The sequence below is a fragment of the Monodelphis domestica genome, chromosome 3, assembly GCF_027887165.1.
Source record: "Monodelphis domestica isolate mMonDom1 chromosome 3, mMonDom1.pri, whole genome shotgun sequence".
Classification (NCBI taxonomy): domain Eukaryota; kingdom Metazoa; phylum Chordata; class Mammalia; order Didelphimorphia; family Didelphidae; genus Monodelphis; species Monodelphis domestica.
Window position 1 is genome coordinate 291,573,534 of NC_077229.1, and position 17,325 is coordinate 291,590,858.

The 17,325-nt window shown below is 35.5% G+C and overlaps 1 protein-coding gene and 1 long non-coding RNA gene across 4 annotated transcripts in view; one reads left to right on the forward strand and one right to left on the reverse strand.

Moving 5' to 3' along the window:
- LOC103097920 (uncharacterized) overlaps positions 1-8,860 on the reverse strand; it is a 55,593-nt gene extending 46,733 nt beyond the window's left edge. Inside the window, exon 1 of the long non-coding RNA XR_008917707.1 lies at positions 8,793-8,860. This is a non-coding gene — a long non-coding RNA (uncharacterized LOC103097920). The remainder of the gene's footprint in view (positions 1-8,792) is intronic.
- Positions 1-17,325, forward strand: part of MAPRE2 (microtubule associated protein RP/EB family member 2) — a 199,917-nt gene that overhangs the window by 78,132 nt on the left and 104,460 nt on the right. Inside the window, exon 1 of one of the 3 annotated variants that reach the window (XM_001368917.5) lies at positions 11,885-12,417. The exons of the other annotated variants lie outside the window; for them this stretch is intronic. Within the exon in view, the coding sequence (XP_001368954.1) occupies positions 12,299-12,417 (119 nt within the window). The 5' untranslated portion in view covers positions 11,885-12,298. Of the gene's footprint in view, positions 1-11,884; positions 12,418-17,325 lie in introns of those variants that run through there. 3 annotated transcript variants of the gene reach the window in all.

The window sequence follows — 17,325 nt, forward strand, 5'->3', positions numbered from 1 at the left end:
TAGAATCTCCTCAAAAAAAGATGTGGAAAGGTAATGTAGTGTGGATTAGCTAGAGGTCAGCTATTTATTTTCTCCTTAACAGAAAAAAGCTTGTAAACACAAAAAATTCTCAAGTACACGTTGACAAAGATTTAAAATATAATACAGAAACCTCTAACTCCTATTTGATACTTAAATCATAAACATATGGAGTTTTTATTAGTATTGCTGAAGCGATTTTCTTTTTCCTTTTTCAGCTTCTCTATCATTATCAACTCTCACTATATTAACTCCCTCAAGATCCATGTCCTCTGGCAAGCCAGGCCAAAGCTTGGGATTAGCCTTCTCCTATTGGTAGGCACATTTTCCTTCAAATAGCATTGGAGTAAGATGCTAGGAATGCTTCCCACAGTTCATTCAGCAGGAACTGAGGGACCCAAGAGCATTCAGCCTATTGAATTGTTGAGGTGTTTCCCAGCCTGAAATTTTTCATTTTAGGATCACTGCTTGGCAACATACTCAGAAGTGGAGAGGTATTTAGGACCTTGAGATACTGAATCTGGTTCAACTAGACAAGTACATCCTTCTCATGTTCAAATATTTACTCTAGATGTTGTTGGAAGATGAAGAAGGAGTCCTTTTCCCACTGTCCTCACATACAGAGAAATCCCAGAGAAGAAGTTCCACGCCATAAATTCTAGAGGAAGGAAGAATGTGTGGAAGTTGTCTCTCTTAAAAGTTTGTTTAGTGGTTAACACTTATCAACTCCATGCCAATAAAGGGATTGATTCATTCTCAAATCACAAGTCCATCAGTGTTTTTCCCTCCAAATGTCAAGGGGATCTCAGCTTAGTTTTAGGCATGCTCCATGAGTTGTGCTTTAGTGATAGCACATGGGGAGCAGGGAGGATTACCCTATTATAACAGGAACCTAATAAATTGATAAACTGGAGTTTTTCCAGAGGAGGACTGCTGCTGGTCAGGGGAGAAGGTATAAAACCATTCCATACAAGGATAGAGATGTTTAAAATGAGGGGGAAATACTTAAGGGGGGAGGAGTATGACAGCTTTTCTCAAAATTATGAGTGTTTTGCCTAGAAGAATTTAATGGGAATGAATGGTTCTATATTATACATATATAGAGAGAGATTTCAGCTAAATATAAGGGCAAACTTTCTAACAATTAGTCCTGCCCAAATGTAGAAAGTGCAGTCTTGTCAAGTTTATGGAGTTCCTTGTTGCTGAAGATCTTCAATCAGAGTATAGAAAACTGTACATGGGAGTCATGCACTAGGTGGAGGGGCTATATTACATGGCTGTAAAACCCTAATTCCATATCTGTAATTCCATAAAGTACTCTAATTGATAGTCCTGGCTCTACTAAGATTCTAGAAAAATAAAAAGTAGACTTTTCATTATTCACTGACAGAAACTGCCTCTCTCATCTTATTGTTTTCAGCTGATATCTTTTTTTTTACAAAATTGCTTTAATTTTCCTTTTTGAAATTTTATTTAGATGAGGTCAGATATAGAATAGGATTTCTGTTCAGTTACTCACACTGTTTTCCAGATGCTAGCCTCATGTTCACATGAGACACTAGAGAAATCATCCACTGTGACCATTCCTATTAACCATTCTTCACATATGAATTTATAGAGAAATTTGAGAATTGGGAAGACACGCCCGCACAAGTGCTATCTGGCTAGAAATTGCTGAGGGACTCTGAACCTCTGGAGATCAGATATTGTTAGAAAAACATCTCTTTCAGGATAAGGGATTTTTCTTCTTATCCTTTGATATTTTAATGAATTAATGTTCTCACTGATGAGATTCCTGTGTCCACAAATAAAGATTACAGCTCCTCTGTCCCATCTCATGCTGTTATTTCTTGTCCATGTCCTTCCATGGGTCCTTCATGGGGGTACCTTGCCACCTTCTTCTCTAGGTCTTTTACTATTTCATGGATATTCCATTTTGTTCTTATGTTATCCCTTGCTTTCAATAGATGACTGATCCAAATCCTTTCCTATTCATGAATATATTTAATGATGTATTCTATGCAGCTTCTTATATGCAAATCATTACTGCTAATATACTGTATCCTACACCAACCTACCATGCATCCCTCCATTGCTTTTTGGGTCATTTACAATAATAATTTCTCAGAAATTGTGTTATACTATGATTAATGCAGTGTTGGCCTTAAGAAGAATTTTTTATATTATGTATAGTCATATAACTAGCCATTTGGGGGGTTTCTAGAGAAGGAAATGACAAATCACTCTACTGTCCTTGCTAAGAAAACCTGAAATGGGATCACAAAGAATTGGTGACAACTGAATAATAACCACAAATAATCATTAAATGTATGATTTCCCAAATGTAATTTAGTTCAATCTTCTCCTGTCCAATTTTATATTCATATTATTGTCTATTCACAATATGTATCTGAGATATGCATACTGACAGACTAAATTACTGAGCTTCCCATCTAACTGCCGTAATACATATATGCAAGTCTTCTCTTTTGGTATTTTCTGTATGGACTGTTAGACCATCCTCTTTTGGATGGCTTCATATTTTATTGAGAAAGCCGTTTAGTTCACAAGGCCTTGATACCCTAATAAAATATCATCCACAATTGTGGAAAACCTCATCATCAACATAGATTCCATCTTCCTTTTGGATAGAAAAGGTTTTCCTGTATCAATATAATTATTCTTATCAGAGATGACAGTAACATTTGGATTCTAATCTTAGTGCATAATGTATGGAGGTAGAAATGATATTTAAGAAGATTAAATTGAGAAGTGTAGTTAGATATAGTATACCATGACATTAGTATACCTTTTGGTAAACATATGGATTCCTGTTTTATGTGTCATTTAATTATGATAATAAGAAATGTGTGAAAGTTATTTGTATAGTCACATCTATTGATAAATTATTTATAACCTTGACACATGCATGGAAAACTTTTAAGTTGCATTTTGCTCTACTTATTCTTGTTGCTTTATATATATATATGTAACTAGCAAATAAGACACCAGGGGAGACCTTATATTTTATGTCTTTTTAGTCAGTTGTGTAAATTAGAAAATGAAATCTCCTTTTTGAAAAATCACCTGCAGAAACCTGGTTTGTTGTTTTTTTTTTTACATTTTTATATGGATATTTGAAGTAGACCATATGTAGACCATAAAGACTTCATAAAGATGAGAAGAGGCATATATCTCACTACTCATGTTCTTGGGTATCTTTTATTGTAAGAACATATATGTGTGTATAGATATAGATATAAATTTGTGACATTTTCTATTTTTAAATTTTGAATATCAGTCTCTGAATGTCTTTAAAGCTGTAGAGTTTTTCTGTGCATATTTGATCAAATTTGATCAAATCCAGCTATTCTTTTCCACTTTATTTCTTTAAGTTTCATTTTTACTTTTTATATGGCATATCAAGTATTGACACTGTAGAGTTCAAATATTCCATTGTCCATGATTAGAAGTACCTTCAGAAAATGACACATTTGTTCCATTTGACATCTACTTGTTATCTTCCTTAAGCCTAGTCTAGAATGCCTCTCTAATGCTCTTGCTTAATTGGGCTTCATGAGAAGTTTTCTCTATGCTTATTTTCCTCAGCTTTTATCTTTATTATTTTGGAAGGCAGTTCTGTTCATAAACTTGCATAATGTTCCTCTGATATGTTTTGTAGGTGAGCTTGTACTCCAAGCTGTTTTTATCCTTGACTTTCATTTCACATTTTGTGGCAAAGATGAAATGCTTGCTAAAAAAGATTATTTCTGGTTTTTCGACCTTGTTGTTGTGACCATCATTTTATATCTGTACACTTCTATGGGAAATGGTTATAAAATCAATTATTTTATTTTTATGCATTTCCCATTTTTCAAAGGCAACAGCTTGTTTAAATAGGTTGCATCAGTGCTGTTGCCAACATAAAATTATTTCTCTCAGCTCAGCTCATGAAAGTACAGAATCTAAGAAGACAACAAACAGGGTATTAAGATTCTAAATGAAATGTAAAATACATATCTATATTCTATTATCCCCTTTACAAATGCAAAGAGTTTTCTTTAGTCAACTATGATGGAATTGAATGTGGCTAACTATTGATTGATGGATTAGCCCTCTCTCTAGTGGTCTTTTTATTTAAAAAATAAAGGCATACCCACTAGGTAGTGAATCCAGGCAAGAGATAACTGAAGAATGTAACCTGGCTGCAGAGAAGAGAGCCAGCTATGTGAAAGAACAAAACTGTTCCTTACCTGTGTTAAGGAGGTAATCTCCATCAACTGTGGTTCCTTGCAGTAGAACTACTTGCCTAGTGGGAGACATTGTGCTGAGTAGGAAGCATCCTTAGGGAGGCAAGGATGTTCTGAGGAATGTAACCTCTGGCATCAGAGAAGAGAGCCAGCTGTTAAAGTTGTGATTTAGCCCTGGCAGGCATGAGTCTAGCTACAGAGCAAACCCAGGAATGTATAGCCATCCTTGTAGAGAAGTTGTGTTTGAAAAAGGAAAAGCATGAGGGGTTTTGTAGTGCCAAAGAGATAAATTGCCTTTCCCTGATACTGAGAATACCATATATTCTATAGATGTGTTCTTCTTTGGAACTCTGTGTACCTCCTCTTTTACTGGTTTTGCCTGTATTTATGGGAAAGCATGCCCCAGATTTGGGGAGAGTGTTTATATAGTTACTGTTTTTACTATGCCAACTTACTAAATAAATGCCTTCACTTTGAGCTAAATGAATCTACTGAGTGATCATTAAAGAGAAGCATTCTAGGAAGGATTCATGAGTTATTTAGTTTTAGGAGTGTAGACCTATTGAATATCTTGAACTTGAGATAGTCACCGCTATACTCTATCCCTAGCCTATTAGCAGGAATTAGTAAGATAACCCAAAGGGAATAATATAAATCTTTGTCATTTCTCCTAATTGGTTTTGACTTTTTGTGTTAATGAAATATCTGATTGTACATCAACAACAGGTTTTGTTCTTCTATAATAGCAGCCATATATATTTTATTGACTTATTTTTTGTGATATTTTTTGATGCTTGCCATTTCCAGAGTTTCCTAACTCTCTTCTTCAAAAAGGTATTTGTCTCTTATGGGAATAAGGCTTTTAAATAATACATAGCTCATGTGTGTTTCCCCCACCCCCCCATTTCTTGATCCCAAATCATATTTTGCAATATTTTTTAAAGTCTTCCTTCTTGCCTTCCTTTCCATCAAAACTGCCATGTTTCAAGGTCTCTCTTGACTTAGTATGGACTAGTTTGTCAAGTTCTTCATAAAATTTCTTTCTCATCCTCTGGAACAAATCAATATTGTCACATAAACTTCAAGAATCTTCTGGCTGGTCTTTTTACTCATGCTTATTATGAGTACTGCATGATATGATGGCCAAGCTTCCCATGAAGGGATGTTTCCTGTTGTTTTTTAGTAGGCAGTGAAAATGGTTCCTCCAACTCTTTATAACTTTTGTCTAAGTATAACCTGTCAGATATCCTTCCATTTAACTACAGCTTGTCTTCTGATTTTCATTATACTGAGATTATATACAACATTTTAAAAAAATGTAACTCAGGTCCCATCAACTCATTAGTCTTTGGCCCACAGTGTCATATTTAGAGTAATGGCATTTAAATTAGGCTTTCTAAATAGTGAAAACATTATATGATTCTTAATACTCTCTTCCCTTCTTTCCTACCCCTCTGCCCCTTTGATTGACTACACAGAACTCAGTACAACTTTGGATTTTTATCTGTTTTATGGGTCACAGAAGCCAAGAAATTCATCACTTAACAGCCAACTTGCTATTGAGAAGTCTCTTTCTAATTAGCAGGGCTAATCTCAAACAACAGATATAATCTGTCTCTCAGACCATCCACGAAACCTTTCTAATCCCAGATTTATTCTCAGCTGAGTGATAGAAGAAGACATGTGGACTAGAAAAGTTTGCATGGTCTCATTTATCTAAATCTTTTTTTGAAGCGTATTCATCTTTTTCTTTTTATCTACATTTCATTGGAAGATTGAGCTATTTGATTATTTAATTGATTTTTTTAAAAACAAGATTAAAAAATTATTCTTTAATCCTACTAGATTGTAAAATATATTATTACCTCTCCCATCATCTAGCACAATGCTTTGTAAACTCCTTGAAGGTGGAAACCATTTTGATCTTTTTTTATCCTGATATTTCACATAGTACCTGGTATATATAATAAGCCTTAATAAATGTTTCTAGACTGACAAACTAACTGCTAAGCACACAGAAGACATTTAATGACTAGCTATTGAATTGAACTGTTGCTGATGTGGAACCTACAGCCTCTTGAGCTTTAAGCTTGATAAACATATCCTGCTTATAACCTCTCCAAGTGTGCTTGTAGCTCCCTTCTTTTTTGACAAAAGAAAAACATAGAAGGGACATGAGAAGACTTGGGATATGTAGGGGGGTTTTTTAATTCTGAATTTAAATACCATATAAAAGAAGCATTTCCACATAGATTTTTCAAAGGGAAATAACTATAACAAAAGACTGAAAATCTTATATAAATATATAGTAAATTTAACTTGAAACTTTCAAAGCTATCCTGCTTGTCTATGATGCTTCTGGCCTTTTATTGTCTTCTCCAGGGATACCTTATCCCATATTTTTTTTCTTTTCCCTCCCATATCACCTACTAATTAAAAAACAAAAACTTTATAACTAATATTTATAGTCAAACAAAATGAATTCCCACATTTGCCATACCCAGAAATGTATGTTTCATTATGTGTCCATCATTTTTCTGTCCTCTGTGGAACCTTGGTTGATCACTGCACTGATATGAGGCATTCTTAACATTTACAAGTTGTTTGTCCTTACAGTATTGTTATAACATAACTTGTTCTAATTCTGATTGCTTCATTCTGCTTCAGTTTAAATAAGTCTTCTCAGTTTTCTCTGAAACCATCTTTTTCCATTCTCTTACAGCACAACTGTATTTTTCCATTCCCTTATAAAACATTTGCATTCATGAATTACAATTTGTTGATCTACTCCCCCTTAGTTTCCAGTTCTTTTTCACTACAAAAAAGTCCTGCTATAAATATTGTTGAACATCTCAGGAGGTAGTTTAGCACTTTTTTCAGAAAGATTTCATTGATAAAGCATTCAGTCCTGCATTTCTTTTTGTTTGTTGTTTGTTAGAATTGTCACTTACCTCAATACTTTCTTGGATCTCTCAGTAATGTGACCACTTGCCCCTCTGGTACAGATCAAAACATGTCAATGACTTCTCATTTTATATGATGTCTTTCTATATTTTCCCATGATTTCTTCACAGAGTCTACTAAGTATACTGGGGAACTCTCCTTAGATTGCTTGACATTTCATAAATGCTTATGGAGTAGACATCACCATTATTAGACTATAAGTTACCTTTTCTTTGTATCGCACAGTGTCTGGCACATAGTAGGTATTTAAGTTACACCCCTACATAGCTGGCCTTCTTTCTAGTTACACAGTTCTCATATTATATTCTTAATGCTACTTCTCCTATAAGTTCTCCATTGGTAATATGTTATAGCCTACTTCAGTTTATCATGCACCTTTCCACTGTCCTTCCGATGACCCAAGAGGTTAATTTTGCAAGGACTGTGAGAATCCATGACATATAACATTGCTGGAAAAATATTGATGTTTAAAAGATTGGGTTTTGTTTTGGGGAGAAGGCTAGTGTTACTAAAAGCATTGTACAATTTCCCCAAAGCAATTGTACTCTCTTTCCCTTAAATTCTTGGCTCAGTTCACTGTCCATCTCCAATGTCTACCCAAAATACCTTTGCTGGTGGATCATCAGCTCAATGAGCTCTCATCTAACTACATTTCATGTTCTAGACAATAAACTTTCTTCATCATTTCAGAGTCTTCTAAAAGGGAATCATAACTGCTCAGAAGAGTTTAGCCTGACCTCAGGGGGAAAAGCAAGTGAATGATAAAATAATTTTTAGCCTTGCGACTGAGTACCAAAAATGTAAGCCAATATAGCTCGTCTCCCATAAGGCAGAAAAACAAATGAATTTAGCCACTCAAGTTTTACCCAAAATGAATAGTTTATAGGTTAATGGCTAAGAAAGCTAAATCAGTCTATAGAATAAGCTCCCAAAGCCTCATCATTCTTTTTTAAGTATCATACTATTTCCTATACTGGCAAAGGTTTCTGAGATCCTATTCTTCTTGGTCTCAGCATGGGATACTAGACAAGATTCTGGGCTTGATATCTCTTCTGATTTGCTTCTTGGCACCATTCCTAAGTATAGAAATAATATTATTCTGAGTTGACAGCCAAAATTTTCGTGTTTTTTTTTAAAAGTTTCAGCTTTCGCCCATTACTGTAGAAGACTTTTGTGAGCCCCTTCTTCACCATACTGCCATATAATTGATCTGAGATGCTGCCTGTTTTTATATTTACAAGATTTTTACCGGGCCTTTAACTCCTCTGCCTAAGATTTAAATAGTAGATCTAGAAGAAAGAAAGTGATATGGCCAAACTCAAAATGGGAAGACAAACTTTGGCCATTTTCAATATTAGATTTTTAAATGGGTACTTTAAATGAACCACATGGGATCACATAGGGAACAAGAAGGCATGGAATGATGGAATAAATTGGTAATAAAGTGGAAAGTGAATTGAGTGACAGAAAGCAAAGAAAGAGTGAAGCACCTCAGCAGTGACTATAGTCATAGAATACATAGCCTGCTATTTATCTTAGATGTATCTTATAATTATATACCTTGTCAAACCAGCCAGTCAGAACTGGGTCCATGTTCCGTCTTTAACAAACCACTTTTAAGTGAACCTGGAAGAAGAAAAAAATACATATTTATAATATGAATTATTAGAAATTGTGAATAAAATATTAAAATTAAATGAAAAAATCAAAATTCCCTCTGCTTGTTTGGATTATATCACTACCATCTGGATGCTGAGTGTGAACACACTGCAAGAAGCTCATTTGATGCTAATTCCAGAAGCCTGATACCAGAAATAACTTGTTATTGCTAGGGAGATCTGCAGGAAAAGTGTGAGGCTTGACAACATTTCTGCTTGGTTTTTAAATAATTGTACCTTAAAATGAGAAAGCAGATGATTATAAGAAGATGTGAGTGGATGGGGGTAGCATCTGGGTGTTTTCTCCTGATAATTTTATATTTTTGTATATGTAGGTATATGTAAACATGCATGTATAAATAACTATATAGTTAAACATATGCATAGAGATACATAGTTAGATAATATATAGTTCAATGAAGATATGATTATATAAAGTTAGTTATATATGCATACTGTTATGGCCTCATGCCTCTGCCAAACCTAACTAGCTTATCTCTTCCTTATAACAATACATTTTAAAGTATTTGTATGTATACTTATATCTATCCACCTATATATACATATATGTCTGCCTATAGGTGGATAAATATAATAAGTATAAAAAATGTTAAATGATCTATAGAGAATTCCTCAGCATATTTGCTAGACTCTCTATGGAGACGTCATGAGAAAATACAGAAAGACATCGTACAAAATAAGAAGGTATTGACGTGTTTTGATCTGTACCAGAGTGGGCAAGTGGCCACCTTACTGAGATCAAAGATCCAAGAAAGTATTAAAGCGACAATTCTGATATCTATATGCCAATAAATATAAGAATAAATATGTTTATCTATTTATAAGTATGTATATATAGTTATATATGTCTATAACTGGATAAATATAAATATAAAATAAACTGGATAAATATAAATAGACAAATGCAGGCCTGAGCTTTATCAGTGTATAATTTATATATAAATATAATTACTTCTATATCTACATATAAGTATATCTATATACTGACAAATGTGTATATAAGTGGATAAAGATAAGCTCAAATATATGCTTATGTATATATATTTATCTTTACATAGGTATGAATAGTTATATACTTATGTATGTATAAGTGGATAAATATGAGAATTAATATCTTTATGCATGATTATATATGAAAATTGTACAAGTATATATGCTTGTCAATACATGAGTGTGTATATATACATATATGTATGTAGATAAATATAAGAATGAATATATGTTTATGTGTACATAGATGAATACATATTAGAATATGTGTTTATACATAATTATGTATCCATAAGTTATGCAATAATTAATGCATAAAATAAGTATATTCTTATCTATACATAAGTGTGTACATTTTAAATAGATAAATATAAGAATGACTATATGCTTATCTGTACAGTTAGGTATGTATGTTTACCTGTACATGAGTATGAATTTATGATCATTTATATGTATATAAATTGATAAATGTAAGAATAAATATGTTTATTTATAAGTATGTACATTTAGTTATATATGTCTATAACTGGATAAATATAAATATGTATAAGTGCTTATACATACACATATGTGTATTATTATAAAAATAAGGATGAATATGTGCTTTTCTATTCATAAGTATGCATGGATATGTATATAAATGGATGAATAGAAATATGTAAATTTACTTATCTATACATGAGTATGAATATACACTTATGTATACACAAGTAGAGAAATATAAGTATATATCTATATGCACAAATACTTATACATGAATGCACACTTACATGTATATGTGTATATATTTATATGTGTATTTCTATATGAGTGTATGTATATTTATATGTGGATATATATTTATATGTGTATTTGTATGTATGTGTATATATTTATATGCATGTGTATATCTATATATGTGTGTATATGTATATATTTATGTGTGTATATTTATACACACATGCATGTAGATAGATAGACAGGTACATCCCTCCACCTTTATATTTATGCGTCTAGCATAGTTACAGAACCCAAGTCCTCCTCCCCAGCCTTTCCTAGGCACTGATTGTAGTAAGCAGAGCATCATTAAAATGCTCGCAGCCTGCCTTCTGGAAGAGATCATTAGCATCTACGTTGTAAACTGAAAGACAGAGAATGCCCCCCCCCCTTTTTGGTGGGGGTGGGGGGAGGCAGAATAATTAACACTGATTCAGCTGTGGGTATTTTTTGGTGATGGCGAATATAAAACGGTTTCCCTCTCAAGTCTATAATCTTTGTTGAGCTTTCCCTAAACGCACATAACTTTGTATTCTTGCCGCATTTGGATCCAAATACCAAGTGGTAGAGTCTTTCTTTAAACTGTATGAAAATAGCCACAGAGGAAATGGCATGGGACCATTCGTCTAGATTAGTTGGCCTGGGGGGAATTGAATCTGGGGGCATAGGGTAAGCTGTGCATTTCAAAAATGCCCGCCAGTCCCCTTTTCTTCAAGATCCCTTTGTAAAAACAGGGAGTCTTTGGCCATGTAACCGTTACCAGGAATCTCAAAGTAAATGGAACATGCAACATTGAACAGAAGGAACTAGACCTTCCTCTTAGGTCCTAAGCTCTGTTCGGTTTCATTTTTGTCTGGGTGGAAGAAAGTATTCTGGGTAGATGTTCATAGCTGCCTTTAATCACCAGCACCTCGCTGGGCCTGGTGAGTTTCCGTGAGTTTCATTTTAATGGTGTAAAGAACTTAGTCATGAAGGAGTTAAAAGGCCCCCCTACACACACACACACACACACACACACACACACACACACGTGCGCGCACACACACACATCCCATTGCCTGAATCCTTCTTTTGTGTACACAGCTGCAGTTTCAGTATGCAATGGAAAGGAAATGGTTAGAGGAAGAGCTGGTTTTCAGACCAGGCCAGTCTGCTGGGGGGCTGGGGGGGGGATGGTTTGGGTGTTTTACACACCCGATGCAGGCCCTGCCCACCCCCTGCCTGTTTGGATGTCTCCGTGTGGTCATGTCTGTAGCCCTGTGTGAATTGGGGAGATATGATGAGTTAGCTGGTTGCTATGGTGAAGAACATTGTCACATGACCAGGGTGCTGCTCCAGGCGGTTTGACGTCAGCTGGGGGGGGTGGGGAGGGGAGAGAGAGAGAGAGAGAGAGAGAGAGAGAGAGAGAGAGAGAGAGAGAGAGAGAGAGAGAGAGAGAGAGAGAGAGAGAGAGAGAAGGAGGGGGAGGAGGAGGAGAGGCAGGCAGGCAGGCAGGCAGGGAGCGAGCAAGCGAGTGAGGGGATCAGTAGCAGAGAGAAGCAGAAGCAGAAGCAGAAGGGTGAGGAGACAGGAAGACAGACACAGCCTACCTTCCTCACCGGAGCAAAGGAAAGACTGGCTTTCATTGTTGGGAGAGCTCCAATGCCTGGTCCTACCCAAACCTTGTCCCCAAATGGAGAAAACAACAACGACATCATCCAGGATAACGGGACGATCATTCCTTTCAGGAAGCACACAGTGCGCGGGGAACGTTCTTACAGGTAATCAATCAGTGCTGTTCCCAGTCAGAGCTTCTCTGGGTGTTGCATGTCTGGGTTGGATGTGAGCATGTGTGTGTGCGTTTTGCCTTTGGGGACTGCAGCAACAAGGAGGGGAAATGCAGAGGATTACATAACGAAGGCAAAGACTGCATTATAAATTATAGACATATCCATATATATGTATTTATTTTCATTTAAGTCAGTTATGATCGTTTATTTCTGTTTTAATGGTTTCTTAGACTGCATTATGAATTACACATGTGTCTATATGTCTATGATTTCATTGAAGCCGGTTACAATCATTTATTTCTATTTTAATGGTTCCTCAAACTGCATTATAAATTACACATGTGTGTCTATAGGTCTATGATTTCATTGAAGCCATTTGCAATCATTTATTTCTCTTTTAATGGCTCCTAAGACTGCATTATAAATGACACATATGTGTGTAGAGATGTATATCATTTCATTTAAGCCAGTTATGATCATTTATTTCTATTTTAATGGTTCCTCTTGAGCACGCCGGGAGTTTTAACATTTTCAAATACCATTTGTATTGGCCAGATGGAAGGCATTTTGTGAATAGGTTTGCTGTCTGCAGGAGCTCCCCCTCTGTCTCTCCTCCTTTGCATATCGATAAAAATGCATGCTAATTTTTTTCTTGGCCCCTTCAAAAGGGAGTCTGAATGCAGCACTTCCTTTCTCCTCCTTCCTCTTAAAAAAAAAAAAAAACATGTTTGGAGGAGACATTGGCTAACTGTGCCCAAAACATCAGAGGGTGACTGGATGGAGCAGAAAGGCGTGTGCTTGCTCTCGCCGTGTGTGTGTGTGTGTGTGTGTGTGTGTGTGTGTGTGTGTGTGTGCGCGCATTCGCGTGTGTGCAAGGGGAGAAAAATGGAATCCTCTAGATTAAACTGCAGTCTGTGATGTTAAACCGCCAGATTGATGGAGCTTTGTAAGAATTCTGCTTGCTGATTGGTGGAAGGATTGACAGCAGAGGTCATAGTGTCAGGCGTTTACCAAAATTTGCTGCACAAAACCCTGGGTTTCTTTGAAAGAAATTGAACTAGAGCAATCGTCAAAAGGCAGGATGCTTCCCCCACCACCACCACCACCATTTTCATGGGAGTTTATGGCCTAAATATGGGGTGGAGGAGCTTTTCATTCTCCTTTAGCATAAGAAGGTGATTTCTGGGAATTTGCCTCAGTCTCATTTGAGGAAGAAGCTGCTTTTGGTTATTTTATAGAAGCTTTTTTGATGAAAAGATTTGGCCCATACAGTTAGTTAGCAGCCTTTTACATATGAACATATCTGGCAGTTTGTTTTAGTAGATAAGCTCATTAAAATTGTTTGCATTGTTTGATAAGGATAATGTGGAGCTCCATGTCGCCTGAGCAGAGGGATCTGAAGGAAGGCCCATCCTTAGGGCATATTTCCTCTCAAGTTCTTTTGTACTTGGGACAGTTATTTTTAAAATTACCTTGATAACAGCTAACAATGCTTTTGCTTTGGGAGAGAGAGAGAGCACACATGCCTCTAAAGCCATTCTTTCCTTCCAGTGATCAACAGGAAATAACTTTTTTTTTTAAGCCTCAATCTAAACATTCAGATATACTGGGTTCAATATGCTTTGGTCACAAATACTATCATGTAACAAAATAAAATCAGGAGTATTCATTCCTTTTTAAGTATTTGATTGACTGAAAGAAGGCATCATTTGTTAACTTTCTCAAAACTTAGAAGCAAGTCTACTTTATCATCTCTGACAGTTATGTAAATACTTACTGGAAGTTCATCTTGAAAGTACCCATGAGGTCACAAAAATCTCATGTCTCATGGGTCTTACTTACATGTTAATACAGAATGCTTGCAGATTCCAAATGCTTTTTCTGCCCTTACATAAACCAAAATAAGGCATTGCTTCCTGAGGCTCTGTTTTAGAGGCAACTTTCTATGTTTAAATTTGGAGTTTTTTTCTTCCCCACCTTTTCTCTTTTCTCTTTGAGTTGAATGTGAGCACTTCTGTTTCTAAAAGGAATTAAAAAGACAAGGGTTGAGATTTTTTTTTTTAGCTATTTATTTCAACTATTCTTGTTGGCAATACATGTGAAGCCTACTGTGAAATCTCCTAAATGATTTAAATTCTTACCATGTAACATTCATTTTAGGGGAAGCCTGTCATTTGCCACATGGGCCATTGCAAGTTGCCTGGTTGAAGTTTATAACTTCTTTGAACTGCCTTGAAATTTTCAATGGAATATAAGGAATATTTGTTTAATTGTTGAAATGGAAAATCCCTTGGCAGGAAAGTAAAATGCGAAAGCTAGGTTTGATTTTAAAGAGTCACTTTAAAGCGAACTCAAATCCTTGTTTATACTGAATTATGGCCAGCTATTGCTCTCAGCTCTCTGTAATGGGCTGAAAAACCCTATAAACAAGATTCAGCTGGCAAAATGCTGAGGTGGTTGAGAATATTGTATTGCCATGGTAGACAACAGGGTTACTAGCAATTACAGAATTTACATCAAAGTCAGAGGGTTGGTTATACAAAACACCCTTCAGGTCAACCATATCCTGTGTGCCTTGTAGTGTGGGGACCCTATTTGGTATAGTGGTGACTGCTTCTGGAGGATAGTTAGAGAAAGAAGAGTAGAGGGAAAGGGAGGTAGAAATAAGACATTTTAGCATTCTGGCTACTTAGGCAATCTAGGATTGTGAGTTTAGTTCATTACTAAGGAAACATTGAATGTATGTTGAAAGCTTGACAATAGCCAAGCTGAGACCTCACTTTGGCTAGAGCCTTGATGTAATTCTCAGTAATGAGATAAGGGCTGGGAGATTTGTATAGAGCACTTCAATGAAGGCCAAAAATACTTTCTAGTCTTGATCTCTTTATTATCTTTTAGATATCCTTTATCTTTTTTTCATTTCTATAACTTAGCAATAGAGAGATGTCATGTAATGATGGATAGTGTGTTGGACTTGGTGTCATCAAGAAATGGATTAAAATTCTGCTTCTAATATTTCTTAACTGTTTGACCATGAACAAGCCATTTAACCTTACTTAGCCCCAATTTTCTTTACCTGAAAAGTGGGGATTAATAATAGCACCTAACTCACAGATTGGTTGTATCAAAAAAAAAAGTGAAACCCTTTAAAAAACATAAAGCACTATTTAAATATCCAAGTATTATAATTTTTGAAAGGGGATTACTTTGCTATCCGATGATTGGATAAAATCACCAGAAATAATTATATCTAGGTACCAGTTTTTACAGTTCAGAAAGGAAAAGGACCAACTGGTTAATGAACAAAACTATTTCCTCTGTCTAACATATTCCTTTAAGTGTTCAGGAAGGCTACCATTTTTTAAATTAAGACCAGCAGAGACCTTATTTTCATGTGTGACTTGGGTACTGCATTAAGCATATTATCCAGTGTGTTCTACTTCTCTAGGCATCTTGTCGTTAATAATTATTAGAGTAGGTGTGTACTTCAGTGAGAACCCAAAATTGCCCCCTCCCCCCCAAAAAGATATCCCTTTATTAGTGAGACCCAGGTACTAAATTGAGAAAAAAAACAAAAAGTAAACAAGGCAGACCCCACTAAACTGGGACTGAAGAACAGTGTAGACATGTTTATGCAGTTTCTGCCCACTGTTGGATCTGTTTCTCCTTCTTAACTTCCAGCTTACTCACCACATGTATGAGTACTAGGCATCCATATATTTTAAGAGGTGCTTGGGGAAAATGAGTGTTGTATTGGTGATCTAGGGTGACACTTTTAATTCATGGAGAGAATGAGTCGTGCCCTGGATTTCCCTAGAGAGTATACTCCCCATAGCTGTGTTTTACACAGATGCTACTGGGAAATGAGATTTATTAACTGGCCCTCTGCCCACTGCATCTTTGTTTGCATACTCAAAGCTTTTAAGAATGAATATATTTAAAGTCTAGAGGATGATTTCCACATTGTTACTTATATGTACAAGTACAGAAGCATAAGTTGCTGGAATGATCTTTCTCTTTATAAACACTAGCCCCTGGAAATCATCATTTTGCTTTTTAGATGAAACAAAAACTGAAACATCAAATGTTGATTGTAATAGCCAACTTTTTGCAAAATATACTTTTTTAAATGAACTCCACTTTCAAACTATGTTAACATCTCCATTTAAAAAAAAACAATAAGAGAAAGGATAGTGAGATCATACTGATTGAAGGCTGCAGACTAGATAATTTTTGTTTACACTTTGTTGGGAAACAGTTTTGCTCATAGACTGGACATCCTTAATTCTTGACATGGTTACATAGCTTTGAATTTGCCATTATTCACAGCATATATCACATGAACAAGAGGTTCTTTACTAAAAGCCTAATTTAGCATAGATCATAACAAAGGTTAGTCTGATCTCCTTAAGCCAATGTTAAATGGAATATTGCATAATATTTTTTTTTGTTTTTCTTAGGATATACAAAAATAAAATCAGTTATCATTTAGGGCCAGATATTTAAACTGAAAATGGACCTAAATGTCACTTATTGAGATTTGGGTGCTCTGGGGGCTCTCCCACTTTGCTCTCTTTTCTGGCAAAAGATACTTTCCTGCACTGCAGGTTCCTGCACCAGGGTATCCGTTTACACTGCATTGTCTCAGCACTGTCACTGGGTTTGGAAGAGCTTCCTAGAACTTAGGTGGATAAGATTTTTTTTTATCCTTTCTTTTCTTCTAGAATACAGATAAGATTTATTCCCTTTTGGACAATTTAAAAAAATCTACTTTCTCTGCATTCCTTGGAGCAAAAGTCAATAAATTTGGAAGAAATGATGAGGATAACTCAAAATATTGTAAGATCCTAAGTCATATTGGATTCAAGATGCTTTGTATTATGCTCATCGTGGTAGGTT